The sequence below is a fragment of the Melanotaenia boesemani genome, chromosome 11 (assembly GCF_017639745.1).
Source record: "Melanotaenia boesemani isolate fMelBoe1 chromosome 11, fMelBoe1.pri, whole genome shotgun sequence".
Taxonomy (NCBI): Eukaryota; Metazoa; Chordata; class Actinopteri; order Atheriniformes; family Melanotaeniidae; genus Melanotaenia; species Melanotaenia boesemani.
In genome coordinates this window covers 28,732,355-28,747,150 of record NC_055692.1, presented here as the reverse complement: position 1 = coordinate 28,747,150, position 14,796 = coordinate 28,732,355, and the positions used below count along the sequence as shown (strand labels likewise).

At 41.6% G+C, this 14,796-nt stretch overlaps 1 protein-coding gene across 2 annotated transcripts in view; it reads right to left on the bottom strand.

Moving 5' to 3' along the window:
* Positions 1-175: 175 nt before the first annotated feature.
* sema4c (sema domain, immunoglobulin domain (Ig), transmembrane domain (TM) and short cytoplasmic domain, (semaphorin) 4C) overlaps positions 176-14,796 on the bottom strand; it is a 93,909-nt gene continuing 79,288 nt past the window's right edge. The window contains exons 10-17 of one of the 2 annotated variants that reach the window (XM_041999615.1): positions 14,218-14,393; positions 12,406-12,550; positions 11,775-11,988; positions 8,772-8,887; positions 7,380-7,537; positions 6,803-6,888; positions 4,163-6,581; positions 176-1,417 (exon numbers count right to left, since the gene is read on the bottom strand). In XM_041999615.1, the coding sequence (XP_041855549.1) occupies positions 5,686-6,581; positions 6,803-6,888; positions 7,380-7,537; positions 8,772-8,887; positions 11,775-11,988; positions 12,406-12,550; positions 14,218-14,393 (1,791 nt within the window). In that variant the 3' untranslated portion in view covers positions 176-1,417; positions 4,163-5,685. The remainder of the gene's footprint in view (positions 1,418-4,162; positions 6,582-6,802; positions 6,889-7,379; positions 7,538-8,771; positions 8,888-11,774; positions 11,989-12,405; positions 12,551-14,217; positions 14,394-14,796) is intronic. The other variant, XM_041999614.1, reaches the window with a different exon arrangement.

Here is a 14,796-nt window from a genome sequence, read left to right as displayed (position 1 = left end):
AACCAGTTTTTCTGTTTTCTGTCACAGCTGCATGGACAGATAAACTAAAATTAAATATTTCAGATGGTGACATCCTTGATGTTTGATGAGGCTTTTTGTCATAATTATACATAGTTAAAAAGTTTAACTCTTTAACAAACAAACTCACACACCTGAAGTATAGCTCTATTTTTATTTGTGTATATATACACATATAAAAAATAAGGAAATATGTACAGTGATAATAAATATCAACATGTTTGTACAAGTGAAATAAGTTACTTAATACATTTTAAAAAACAAACACATGAGACCAATGAAACAAAGGCAAAAATGGAGCAGAAAATACAAATAATAACACAAGAAAACAGCAGAACTTAAAGCCATGTGTGAAAAAAATGAATGCACATGAACTGAAGAACAACTGTACACATAAAGAACCTAACTCATGCATTTTTTTCAAGCTTGACACAACTTTTTGTTTGTTTTCAGTTTTTGCAACATGATATTGTTAAAGAAAAGCCGTCTTTTTTAAAGGAAAAATACTAAGACATAAGTAAGTACCAGTGTAAAGAGCTAATTTGTTCATAGCTTTCAGTCTTGAGGAATTTTAAATTAGAAATAAATTTTTTTTTGTTACTGAGCTGTTTAAATTAGCAGCTACAGAAAATATTTGGTTTTCAGAGGGTTAAAAAAACACATTATTCAGCTTTTTTTGTAATAGATGAGTTAAAAAGAATGAGAATAGTGTTCCAACAGATCATTGCTGACATGTAAATAGAAAAACCGAACCTCCGTCAGTTTCAAGCCTGTTCTTGCCTTTTGCTCGCGGGGAAGTTTAGTTGCTCACACCAGTTTAGTGGAGCAAAATGGACGGACTGCTGACACTTAAATACTCATCTGTAGTCAAATTAAATTAAATACAAAAGAAGAAATCAAACAGGAACAAAAGCAAATGCAGTCTACTTTGGCTTATCCAAAAGGTGAAGAGGCACAGAAAAAGTAAACATATTGAAATGCAGCCACGAATTCCTGTACACGTCTTGAGCCATGAAATCTGACATGTTTATCTTTTCTTTTTTTTTTTTCAAAGAGAGCATTAGTGTTGCACAACATTAGTATCTGAAAAAAGTCAGAAAAATTATTGATTGAAATGTTGCACTTGTACAAGGATGATCATATCAAAGATGTGCAGTCCATTTTCAGAGAGGCTCATGCAACACTAGAATGGAGTGCTGGCGGCTGATCACCTCCTCAGCCTTCAGGATCGTTTTGATATTCTACATCTCTCACAGCGCTCTGTACACAGTGGGAACAAAACAAGGTATTTCTGTCCTCGCCCTTCTTTCATGCAGCGCTCCTCCGGTCTCCACGGACACGACCCCAAAAAGTAAAGGACACCGCTGATGGACAAAGCACTGGAAGAGGACACACATATCTGAAGTTAGAAATAGCAAAAATTAGATCAAAAAGTAGGTCATGTGTCAATTTACATCATTAAATCTACATGGAACACATCACATGTTGGAGAATTTTACATTATAACCAGCTACCTTGTGCAAAAAATATCCAAATAAATTTAGATTATACCAAAAGTGGAACATTTTTATTAAACAGATGTTTGTGTCAAGCAGACTACTTTATTGGGTCATCTTCTTTTCAAGCTGATCAGACTGGAACTTTTTTTAAAAAATAAAATTCTGTAGTTTCCAGCTTCAGATTGTGTGCAAGCCTTTTCTTATCTTTTTGCCAGGATAGTGGCTTTACTGATGCACCTGCACCTCAAGGCCTTCATAAAAAGAGTGCACGAGGACATCTTGGGTGAGAGGGAGACTAGTTAAATATGGCTGTGCCTGCAGTCGTTGTAGCTCAGTGAAGCGTTGCTGAAAACTACAGTAAATGACAGCTATGCTAATCTCCTTTTAGTGATGATGCTCACATGACATGCTAATGTCTTTTCCATGTTCATCATCTTATGGATGGTAACATCAGCTAAACACAAAGTACAGCTGAAGCCAACAGGAGTGTCGTTATTTTCAAGGGTGCAGGACTACGTGAATGTCTCGAGCCACCTCTCATTTCTTTGTACTTTGCTTCCAAGCAGCCAGACTTTCTTCTAATCTTTAAAAGTGGTCTTTAGCAATAATTTTCTGGGCTTTCTGAAGGTTTCTCGAAGTTTCTTTGTGCATCGTTTGTGTTTTCATTTATTTTCAGTCCATTCTTTTAGACCTCATCGTTTTAGAGAAAAGCTGTTTTTTATTTGCCAAGCTACTTCAAACAGACCTATGAATCATTTAAGTATAAAACGACAGCTAATTAAAGAGATTAACTCAGAGAGAAAGACTGACGTATGCCAAATGACACAAGGACTGGACTGAAAATCAGTGGCAACAGGTCTTATGGAGAGACAAATCCTCCCCCAGAGCCTGGTTGTCAACATTATTAAAGCAGTTTGGGATCATCTTGACAGAGAATGGAAAAAAAGGGTAACAAACATCTAAATAAGAAAGGAATATTTTTCTAGGCTTCTTGAAGGAATTCCAAGAATGCTTTTGTGATAGAGTTTAGGCTGTGTTGAAGAAAAAGGTCATAATAAATATTGCTTTTCAAGTATTTTAGAATTGTATAAATCTGTTTTTGTCCTATATATGGGTTTCCTTTGTTGTTTGCATTAAATCTCTGCACCTGTTTATGGTTTTCCTGGCAATATATGTAAAGAAATTAGGGATTTGAGCTCAGAACCGTCCTGGATTATTCATTTAGATGGTGACACTCAAAGTTCATGTTAACAAATATGTCCACAAATAAACCAGGCTAAGATGAATACAGTTCAGGTCAGGAAGCATTATTCTGTTATGTTCAGTTTTAAGCAGATTTTTTTTTTTAGTGTAAAAAGGCAAAAGATCAGTGTGTGAGGAGTCACGCTGATTACAGACCTTTATCACAAGTCCCTTATAGCCAGGGTCCTTCAGATAAGAGGTGCCAGAGACTCAAGACAAAACTATATACACTACTGACTCCACAGACCAGAGCTTGCTGTGAATGTGCAACACACTCATGATTGCTCATTAAATGCACCCACAGGGGAAAAGTGTGCATCATGGGATTCCACGAACAGCATTCATTTCATCCGTGACTTGTCTCTATCTGGCTTTTTTTTCCTTTTGTTTTTATCAGTAAACACTTCCTGTGTCCACCTGCTTTCGCTCAGCTCATCAAATCTCCGCTCAGAACGATGTCTGAGACTGTCAGTGCAACATGGGCATCATCGCTTTTATTTCTATTCAACAAATTAACTTAATTCAATTTTTGCTTTATCTTACACTCTCGTGTTCATTTAACTGTTTTTGTTTTTAACAAGGTTGGGTATCTGTGTCTTAATAGCAGCAGACAGCAGTCAGAGAGATCTGAGTTTTTAGAATTACAAGCAAATTTTGACCAACCAAAAAAAAAGCTAAAAGCTATTTTGTAGCTAAAAGCTAGTTCACCCTGCATGTGTCAGACACTTGTTTACTTTGTCACTATAGTTTCTTATCGGCAGGATTTTACTGTAGCAGTACAGTCCCCAATCCGCTCCAACACGATCAAGGTTGTAACACCGAGGGACAAATTAAAGACAACGTTACATGCACACACTCCATGTAACTGCTGATACTGGAGTGTCTCCATATATAATTCACAGTATACTACGTGCTTAGCTCAACCTGTCAAGAAACTTTCTGATTCCCCAAACTGCTGTCTCCTATAGATAAGACACTGACTCCTCATACGTGAAGCACACAAGTCCATTTAAAAGAATACAGCTTGGCATTTTTACATTTTTACTTTTGTGTGTGTGTGTGTGTGTGTGTGTGTGTGTGCATGTGTGTGGGGTTGGGGGATTAAATGCACAATGTATTGCATGTTGGTTAATGAGCTTTTGAACCATTGGGAAAAGTGGAAGTCAGCTGTTCTCACTCTGTATGCTAATTTAAGCGAACCATCTCCTCACTGCAGCATTATATTGAACAGAAGTGATAGTGGTATTAAATTTTTCATCAGTTTCTCAGGAAGAAGCAAACACAAGAATTTCCCATAATAATTTGTAACACTACACCGAGCAGAAAAAAAAAAATCGATTGGAAAAGCTAAGAACTTTGCTAAAATCTGTTGCATGAATCAAATTAAGTGGAAAAAAAAATACCTTTCCCTGGTTCAATGCTGCTTCTCGCCTCAAGCCAGTCGTTTGTCAGCATGGCAGCAATCGGTGTGTCTGTCAGTCCATTCTTCCATCAACACTGTGTGTGTTCTTTGTGTCGGTCTGCTTTACAGTGTTCTTCCACTGTATAAATCCACAGTAGCCCGGGTCAGTCTCTGGGCATCGGTAAGAGGGAGGGAGCTGGGGTTTCATGGGGTTTAAGGGTACATCACAAATGCTATGTAGTCCTGTGTGTATGTGTTGGAGCGGTAGTTTTCCTCTTGGCAGTGCGAGTTACCACCATCACCAAACACATAAAATATAAAGCACTTATAGAGACATCCACAGCGGTCGCAACAATGAGGGTTCAACTACATTCTCCGTGCTTTATGTCTTCATGTCAACTTCAATTTAGAGCTGTGCAATTATTGTTCTGCTGCTATGAGCTGAATGCAAATAGTCCTTTCAAAGAGGATAAACAAAGATTCAAAAAGGTCTAAATCAAAACACTGTGACACCAATAAATGTCATATGGAGTGCACTTGTACTGGGCTTGAAAGTCACTGTGCAGGACTGAGCGAAGAATAATGTAATGTTGAGCAGGTTGCCCTCACATTGTCTTTCACAGAGGTGAGCCATTAGTCACTTGCTAACCACTTAAAGCGCTGCTTTAGTCCATAAAAAAAAAGTCAAGAAATGTCTTAAACCAAACCAACCATCACATCAAAATAAAGAGTAAGGGATCGAGAAGTTTCCCCAGTGGAAAATCCGACATGGAGAAAGGGGTTTAAATTAAGCAGAAAAAGTCTTGAGACAGTGTCCTTCATTTTGAAACACCCCCTCTTGTGTCTTTCATTCTAGTTCAATTCATTTTCCATTTAATTTCCTCTCTTTTAGTCTCTGTCTCTCCTCTCCTTTCGGTCCCACGCAGAGCTCCTGCCACAGGGACATGATTGTCGTCTTGCTTGGAGATTAATTAGTCCTTTTATACCGCGCTCTCACTCCTGGCTCACAAGTACAAATAAAGGGAAGACGTGCTTCCAGTTTTTTAAGTGCAGTAAGCTGAATAAAAGTCTCAAAGGAACACAAGCACAGAATTAGTTCAATATTTCCAGTTAGTTGCCCATTGTCGTTGGCTGGTCTCAGCACTGGGGCTAAACTCAATGTACAAGAAATGTGCCCTTCAGAGAACAAACAACGGCATTTGTTAGATTTCCATGCTCGAGGTGGTCTCCTCTGTGTTCATCCTTTTTGAAATACAAAATTTACATGAGTGGCAGTTGCACAGTGGAAGCAGAAAAAGTTGCAACCATGACTGCATCTTGCCCCAAAACACAGTATTTACGAGCGCATGTTGGCGAACACGGTGTATGAGTGGGTATATTTAACATGCTGTGTGCTATAAATGTTTACAGTGAGCCAATCAGGCATTGACAGAGCGAGAGAGAGAGAGAGCAAGAGCATGTATCCTCATAAGGAGGGAGGTAGGTTGGTTGTTTTGTTTTTCCAACAGATAGAGGAGGAAAGGCCTACACGGACGACTCCTCTGGGTTTGCGTCGGGCAGGACGCTCCTCTGCTGCAGAGTGCGTCTCAGCTCCTCCTTGAAGGGACTAGAGTAGTCGTTCCCGCCCACGCCCAGGCCTCCCAGCCCGCCGCCCCCAGCACTGGCCCCGCTAGCCCTCTCCTCCCCCGCTGTGCTCAGGTTGAGGCGGATATAGCCATTGCTACCGGAGCCTCGTATGTTGGTAAGGCTGAGACGGCTCGGGGAGTGGATGGGCTGGCCGGGAATGGCGCTGGGTGACGCCGTGCTGCTGACACTGCTGGGGCCAAGGGCGTGCCCGGGAACGATCTTCAGTGAGCCATCTGAGTAGTAGTAGTTGGCGCCTGTCTCCCAGAAGCGGTCTTCATCATTGGGCATCTTGCTGGGCACAAAGGTGGGTGGTTCCTTGGGTAGCGTGATGGGGTAGACTAGAGTGCTCTCAAGAGGCTTCATGTCGGCTCCCTTTCCTAGTGCCAACTTCAACCTCCGGCGCAGGTAAAGGGCCACAATGAGGAGCAACAGGCACGCCGCTCCAAGGGTAATAACCAGCACCCAGAAGAGCCCCATGCTGCTGTCTGGAGCACGGGCTTCCATGAACACTGGAGCACTTGCAACAATGGTCACTAGGTAGCGCTCTGTCTGAAACTTGACCCCCTGCTCCTCAGAATAGCAGATGTAGTGACCCTTATGGTTCTGGTCCGCTTTATGAATGACAAGGGCTTTGAGGGTTCGGTCAAAGCGTGGCCTTCCTGCCTCTAGGTCACCCAGCGGGAGCTCATTATTATTTAGAACCCAGCAAGGCTGAGCCAAGTTGGACACCAGCTGGCAAGGCAGCACCATGTCAGACCCCACAACCACTGTTACATTTTTCAGGTGCGAGTGCTCTGCAGAAGAAGAGAAGGGATGGAGAATGTAAGGAAGAGAAGACAGGGGAAAGGGTTAAGTGTCATCAGAGATAAATCCATGAAATATTCTGCAGCAGTCAAGTCTTATCTGCTTTCAGGAAAGACACCAACTCAAGTTTAGTCTTTATTTTGCAACTTGCTCATGCACTGACAACACACTTCCACAAGGGGCCACTAGTGAGGCATGGCACCCTACTCACCAGGGCTGGGGATGGAGACAGGCTTTTCAAACTTGCCATGATTAAAACTCTCCAACATGAGGTCCTGTGTGAGGGATGCGGTTGATCTGGGGACAAGAGGTCAGACAGTAGAAAAGACTTTGAATTTTATGAGAAGTGACATGAGAGACATTTCCACTAAAGGCCACAATGATTTGCACATTTCGGAATAAAGGGAGTTTGTACAATTAATGGCACAAAATACAAGACAAATATATAAAAAAATATCAGAGATAATTCAGACATTTGCTCTTATATTATCACCGTTTTTAAGCGGACATACTCGCCTTTCAAAACAGATGTGGTAAATGCCATTCTGCCCTGTATAATGTTTTTAAAAATGCGAACCAAGAGGCTTTTATTCAAAGGATTCCCTTAAACCTGTAATGAAACTCCATGATCCAGCTTTGATGTATCCCGACTAAAAGATAAATCACATTATACTCAAACACTATTTCAGAGCCTTGTCCAGTTTATTAGCAGTTTTTTTTTAAACAGCAATGCCAAGCCTCATCAAACAGAGAATGAAAGCATGGAGGCAAACAGGTACTCGTCTCACCCTCGGTGGAGGTCGATGCGGACACAGGCCCGGCCCTCGTTGTCCCAAGCGCAGTAGGGGTCCCTGGCGAGCAGACAGTCTGGCTGAGACTGATAGCGGCTGCAGTTGGCCAAGGGCAGCTGGAGAACCTCAGAACGGGAGCCGATGTACAAGTACTTCTACAGAGCAAAAGAGAGACGAGGCAAGAAAGCAGAGAACAAAGAACAGAGCCAGTTGTCCACCAGGAGACAGAAACCAGAGAGAGAGAGAGATAAGAAAGAAGAGGAAAGATAAATGGACAGAGGGGGAAAGTGACTGAGTTATGGGTTAGAGCAGATAATGGGATAATCACTCTCAATTACAATAACACACACCCTCCGACCCTCTTCCAATCCAATCTGGTTTGTGTCCTTTTCGCAAAAGCCGCTATAAAATATGTCTGGTCGCGGCTAAGCCCGTATTAATGAGATAAGCAGTGGGCTTTAGCTCTGCGAACGCCCTGTCAAAAGTGCATCGATCAGCGGCCCGGCCATTGTAGATCCATGGTTACACGACAGCGCAATGGAGCATTTGACGGAAGCAAACACAGACAGAGGTTCAGTTCCCTGCTGAGGTGAAGCTGTTATAGTTACTCTATTATGAGAGGAGTTTTGGATTAATGAGGTTACACTTGATCTGAAAACAGGTAGCCTGCAAGACGGCACCAGGAAAAGAATCCGTTTGTTGACAAAACATCTATGAAAATAAGCATCTGGCAAAAAAAAAAAAAAAAAAAAAAGAAAAGAAAAGTATTAATAGCTCAACCAAATCAGAGAACTGCTGCTGCAAGGGAATACCAATGAGTCGCTTATTTGACAAGACATAAAGCCAATCAGATGACATAGCAATGAGCTGAATGTGCAAAAACAGCAAAAGGACTTCTAGTTCCTCCTCACTTAATATGACCCATGACAATAATGCTTCATCATGGAAGCAGCTGGAAGCTCATACTTAAAGGACTGCACAAAAGGAGAGGAGCTCCTCTCCTCTTTTCAAAATCTCTTCTGCCTCAGTTTGTTTCACTGACTCACGTCTATTAACATGTTGCTTACTGGGGTGTGCAGGCGATGACTCAGTGCTTTACTTTTGTTGTAAATTAGTCTCTATTTAGAAGTAAATGGATGTGAAGTGTTTTAAAAGGGCACTGCAATGATTTAAGCAGTTGCTCTGTTGCCACTTTAAGAGCTTTGCAGGTGGCAAAATCATCTGAATTTGCCTCCTCACAACATCTTTCATACATCAAATGAGAAAAAAAGTCAAGATATCCTGTTTTCTTTTTTTATTTTGGGCCAAGCTCTTACAATCTTTTTGTTTTTTGTCCCTTGTCTAGCTTCCCCTAAAAGGATTTAAATTTAAGTGTCAAACTCTTCTTACCTTGGAGTGCGAGATGGTTAGGCTGTCCACTGGCCGAGACGTCTCAAACAGCTGGATCTCCTCAATCACATGGGCCTCAGAGCCCAGGATCACCACCCTCTGCAGCCAGCCCTCTGCTGCAAAGCAACAAGGAAGAAGGAGGAATAACTCACTTATTTCTGTTCTATTCAGTCAAATATTAAATCTAACTTCATCTTAGTGCCGTATTCTTCATCCCTCATGTGATGCATGAATATGTTATAGTATCCATCAGAATTTTGATTTATTTTCACTCAGATTGTTTCAGCACAAAACGTTATAAACTCACACCTCCGATAGACAAGCAACTTATTTCGATGGACTGATCACAGCAAATTAGTTCATTTTTAATCTAATGATATGTTACAGTAAACTTACCCGAGAATCAGCGGCTGCATACCACCCAGTTTAAATATTAATCAGGAGTACACAATCACCGCTGACTGCAAAGTCTGGCACATAAAAATTTAATGATGCCCAAATAAATTCACAAAGACACACCTGCCACTGCTAAGAAGCTCATTTAAATATTAATGATGAAATATGATTATATACAAACATTTAGCTTTAATGTTTACTCTTACATATTAAAGAAAAATCTGATAAAGAACCACCTCTTTTCTTTGTTTACTAGTACTTTATCATAGATACAAAGAATGAAGTATTGGCTCCTTGATGGAAAAACTTTCTTGTTCATCTGTTACTGGTTCATGCGTTTCTTTTCATAGCTCAAAATTAACCCAAGACTCTGTTGAGGTTTCAAGCTCTGTTGGTTTTTTCCTTGTCACAGCAGGAAAAGCACATGTAAAATGAAACTAATAACATTAATTATATTTCTCAAGGTCTGTCAAGGTAGCTGTGCTGAAGTATCAGTATGCTAATAGCAAGGCTGTAAAACTGGAGCAACGACTTGAATGCAGCTTTGATTAACCTGAAAAAAATAGATATTCATTGAGAAAAAAATGCATTAATGACGAGATGAAAAGACTATTTAAATATAAAGAGCGTTTGCAATTAAAATGCAGGGAAACAGTGCTGTCAAGTTTGCTTTTGAAAATTCAGAGCACATGCATGCAGCCCCTCCTGCTGGAACATCCAGCTTTTTGTTGCTTCTTGGCAACAAACTATATTTATAAGTGATTTTAAATGAAAGGAGATGCTGTTCCTGGCCCTTTAGCACCTTGGGGAGCAGTCATATTATCAGAGAAACTTGAGGACTTTTTCAAGTGGTGTATGGGGAGGGGATGCTGGAGGAGGAAGAGGAGGAGGCTCTATGCTCCTTTCATGTAGGGCGCTGTGAACATGTTTAGATCTCCAGTGATGAAAGAGTCCCAGGCACAGCTGGTGGGGCGACCTTGGTGTTTGCGTGCAATGGTGTTACGTGCTGACATGTGCTGTCTTGTGTGGTCCTGACGATTAAGATACTGTCACGGAAGATATGAAAAACAAACCCGGCAGCCAAATGCACGTAAACACACGTAGAGGCATTAAAAGCAACAGGCATATCATCACACTTGCCTTTCACAGCGTCAGGGACCACTGTCAGCTAATCCCTAGGTCCTGAAGCCTCATCTTTTTTTTTTCACCTGAAAAATCAGTCTGGACACACACAAACACACACACACACACACACACACACACCCTTTCATTCCTTCTCTCTCTCTTCACACATCAGCTGTCGCTATGCTGCAGCTAATAGCTAATCAAGCCTGCAGCCCAACTGGCACTGTGAACGCATGTCTGCCAAGGGCCCTGTAGAGTTTGTGCTGTGAAGCACGGCGAGCGGGGATGACTGTGCTTGGCTCGGTGAGTGCTGCAAACGTGCGTCCATGTGTGTCAGTTTCTAAGTGTGTCACCTCATGTGTGTGTTGAAATCGGCCTCCCTGCTTGCCAAGCAGAGAAGCCCAGAGTCCGCTGTTGTCACACTGTCAGTGTTGCCCCCAGTCATTCTACCTCTGCAGTGATCTGAATGGTAAGCAGTTGAATCACTCCCCATTCATGAGATGGACCGCATTTAAATTCCCATTCCCTGCAATCCAGTGTCAGAGCTGGGTTATTTGGGATTAAGTCACTGGGAGGAGGAGTGGATTTCTGATCTGTGCCAAAACACGACACCAACATATGGGCCCTATGGCTACAGACTGGAGATATTAATTAAGTCACAGATACAGTAAGGTAGACGTATCCTGTGATGCATGAGGATGGATCTCAGCATGCAAATGAAGGCTTTAATTGAAACCAAGCTGAAGTCTGACCAGATGGCATGTTGTTTTCTTGCCACCGTACCTAACACCAGTACCTGCTCCTGTCTGCCACCACAGCCTGAATGCTCTTATCTCTTTAACAAGCCACAAGTGGAACCCCCCCCCCAACACACACAAATGAAAAATGAACGAGAAGGTAATAAGGGAGTGCACTGAATGTCTGCGAGCATTTTCACTGCCATGGTTCAACAGGAATATTATACACTTCAATGCAACACAGTACAACAAGCATTAAAAAATACAAGCTTTCGCTTAAACCTGTAAAGCTTAACTAAGTCATGTGCAGTAGATAAAGGAGATGATTGAATGGTAATGCCTTTCTTTTCCCCTCAAAGCAGAACAGGATATTCTCTTGACCTGCTTCATTGCAAGATTGATTAGTAACGGGGAATAACTTTTATCTATGTGTGTGCAGGTACATGTGAAAATATCTTAAAATGTGAACTATTGCATTTGACATAATGAATGGGAGTGGCTTGCTGCTTGATCCCAGGAGCATTGCAAACATTTTATGTTGTCGATGCATTTGATGAGTGAGCATTGAAGAGATAAACTGCAGCGGAAATGTTACGTTGTATGTAGTCTAAGAGCTTCAAACTTCTGAAAATGTCACTTGAACAGTAATAAGTTGAATTGTTTTTGTAATTGCTCCTTCCAGAGCTTATATTTTGCAAGTACCGAGTGCTTCCCATAATGTGAGATGCTGTTGTGTAATATATACCTGTGCCAATGAAGAGCATATTGTAATGCCGCTGGTCCAGGGCATTGACCCGATCCACTGCCAGCCTGGTGAAGTTGACACCCTTGGTTAGCAGCAGGGGGCGACCTAGAGCTTTATCCTCCATCAGCGGGTGTTTCTTAGCAAAGTTGAGTGTGGCATCAGGCAGCTGCAGGGAGCTGTTGTAGCCATTCTCCCTGTCTGACTTAGTTATACACTGCAGTACAGAGAGAGGACGGAGTGACAGAAGAGAAATGGAGCAAAGAAAGAATAGAGAAAAGCACAGAGAGGGTCAGGAAGGAGAAAGAGGGAGACGAGGAAACTTCTTAGCTGGAGCTAGCACAAACTGGCATGGTTAGCTGGTTTGGAAACGAACGCCCTCACTTCCCGTCTTCCCTCCATTACTTTCCTTCCTTTTCTTTCGTCCTGGATCATTATGTTCTTAGCTTTTTGCGTCATGGCAGCTCCTGGTGTTTTCCACCTCCTATCACCCACTTCTTCTTCTCTCCCTTCCTCCCTCATTACTGCTCCACCCTACCTCTACCCTCTCACATTATGATGCAAACTACTCTCATGCTTTCTAAAGTCTGGAAATGCCATTTTATCATGTGTGCTGGATTCTCAGTTTTCTTACCGATCCGGGCCGTGGGCTGGGGACAGAACCGGTGAAGCGACCCCATCTCTGGGATGTCTCCCTGTACTCCTTGTAGGACCCGTCAAACACCTTTTTTACATCGCTGATCTGATACTGGCAGACAGCCGACACATCCACATCGCCCCTGAAACATGGCAGCGAGGTAGAAAGGGAGTCAGCGATGTGTGGCAGCGATGACTGAGAAATGACTTACCTGTCTTCCAACTTCCTGAGACATATGAAAAGAAAGCAAACTATAACTGCCAGCTGCATGTTAAATGCCTGCAATGTGAGTTAAAAAATGAACAGGCTAACACTGCAGAAGTACTTCAAACAGGATTCTAAGTAATCTCATTGCTGCAAATACATATTTATCCCAGAGCTGAATCTCTTCTATTGAGTGAGCTGCAGTGACTACCTACATTGACACATTTCTACTCTTTCTGTTGTAAAAAAAAGGCTGAGGTTTAAATCCATGCATCACGCCTCCTTTATATGCTGGCTAAATCAATCAGTTGGTGGCTGGTTGGGGCATTTTCAGCCCTAAAGCGAGACTAAAATTGGATATTGACGTACGACCCAGTCACATTAAATTACACTTGTAGCCATCATCTCTCAGTTGATTTCCATCCTCATTCAACTGGAATTAAAGCATCTGTTTGTATTTACGTCTTAAAACGAGTGGCTGAAATATTGACACAGGTAATATAGTTCTGAAAAAGCCAGACTTTGCACAGCAGACAGCAAAGTCACAGTTTTCGGCTCCTGGCTTTAGTCGCTGGAACACTTACTGACGTACATGGTGCCAAATTTAGCCCTAAATGGATTACATACTGCTGTGCTTTTAGAAAGCTGTAAACAGGAAAGAAAAGGTTGTTTGCAAAAACTCATAATGTGATCCAGCAAAGGGAAATGTTTTTTGATTTAAGTCTGAAGTGGTATTTTTATGTGCAACAAAGATGCAGATTTTATAAAGTGAATGTCAAAACTTAAGGACAGCACTGATGTCTTAACTAAAAAAGAAAAAAAAAACTTCCTGTTCAGTCACATTATGTCTTGAACTCTGAAATAATTTGCATAATGTCATATTATCTTAAAGTAATCTCTATCAAAGCCAGAGGGTATAAGGAATCCCCAGCGAGCCACACAGAGAAGAGGGATTAGGCTTTTCAGCAGCTTTAGGAACTCTGAATGAAGAAACAAAGCTTGAGGTTCAAAGCTGGCTCAGTTTGCGATATGATATCTTATTGAAGAACACAAAAGACTCGCATCAAAGGCCACTGCCTGGAGAGAGGGAGAATGTCTCTTACTTTCCTCCCAAAGAAGACCTTTCACCCTCTGCTACTCCTCTGCTGATAAGTAACTTATTTACACATTTAGGACATGTAGTGGTCAGAGAAATGCCAATCTTTAAGTATTAAAAATGAGTTTTTGTTGGGAGTTATAGCTGAAGAAAAATGAAAGAAATCTTTTAGACATCCAAGCATAGCGAAGGTTATTTGTATTTAGTCTCATAAATGTTTGAGCTACAGTTTGCTGCAGGCTAGAAATGATCAGGTATATGATTAATTTCTGTTGCAAGGACAGAATGAAGTACCTGTGTTTTAAGGCAAAAATTGGAAAGCATAGCAGTTAATAAGAAATATAAATAATCTGATTGAACCAATGAATCTTAACCACTGTTTATTGCTATTTATGAGTTATTTAAAAAAAGAAAAGCTTTGAGTCTTGCAGTGAAAATGAGTCTTGTAGTTATTATTTTGTCCAGGATGTGACATGTGTCACATCTGAGGCTGTCCGTGTCTTACTCACCACTGGGCATGGAAGATGCCGAAGAAGGTGGTCCCTCGCCAGTCCTGGCCTGGCAGGGTGAAGACAGCCCGTAGGTTGTTGAAGGAGACGTGGCGCTCTGGGAGGGAGCACTCCAGCCGGGCCTTCTGGAAGGTGGTCCACTTCTTCTGCAGGGTCCTCGTACCACCCATATCTCCCTGAGAGATGAAAGATCAGATTGGATCAATGTTTTTTGTCTGTTTTTATGTCTTCTCTAACCTGTACTTTAGCTGTTTGGATCTTCTGTAAAAGAAGAAGACATTACACTGCTGAATTTAGTCTCTGATGTAGTTTATTTTCTCTTTGACTGTTTCCAACAATCCAGTTGTCTGAACAATAACTGATATCGACTGAGAGATGCTTCATTGATGTTGATGTTTTGGTGATGCCATCCTGCATCATTAGGAAGCACATGGTGAAATCTCATCATAGCAGGTCCATTTACAGCTTCCTGTCTTCATGCATGATCTTTAAGGGAACAAACACCTCAATGAGGATCTCGACATTGAGACCAATACTGCCTGTTATGAGCAGGTGTGACTGTAGATCTGCAATCTGGTC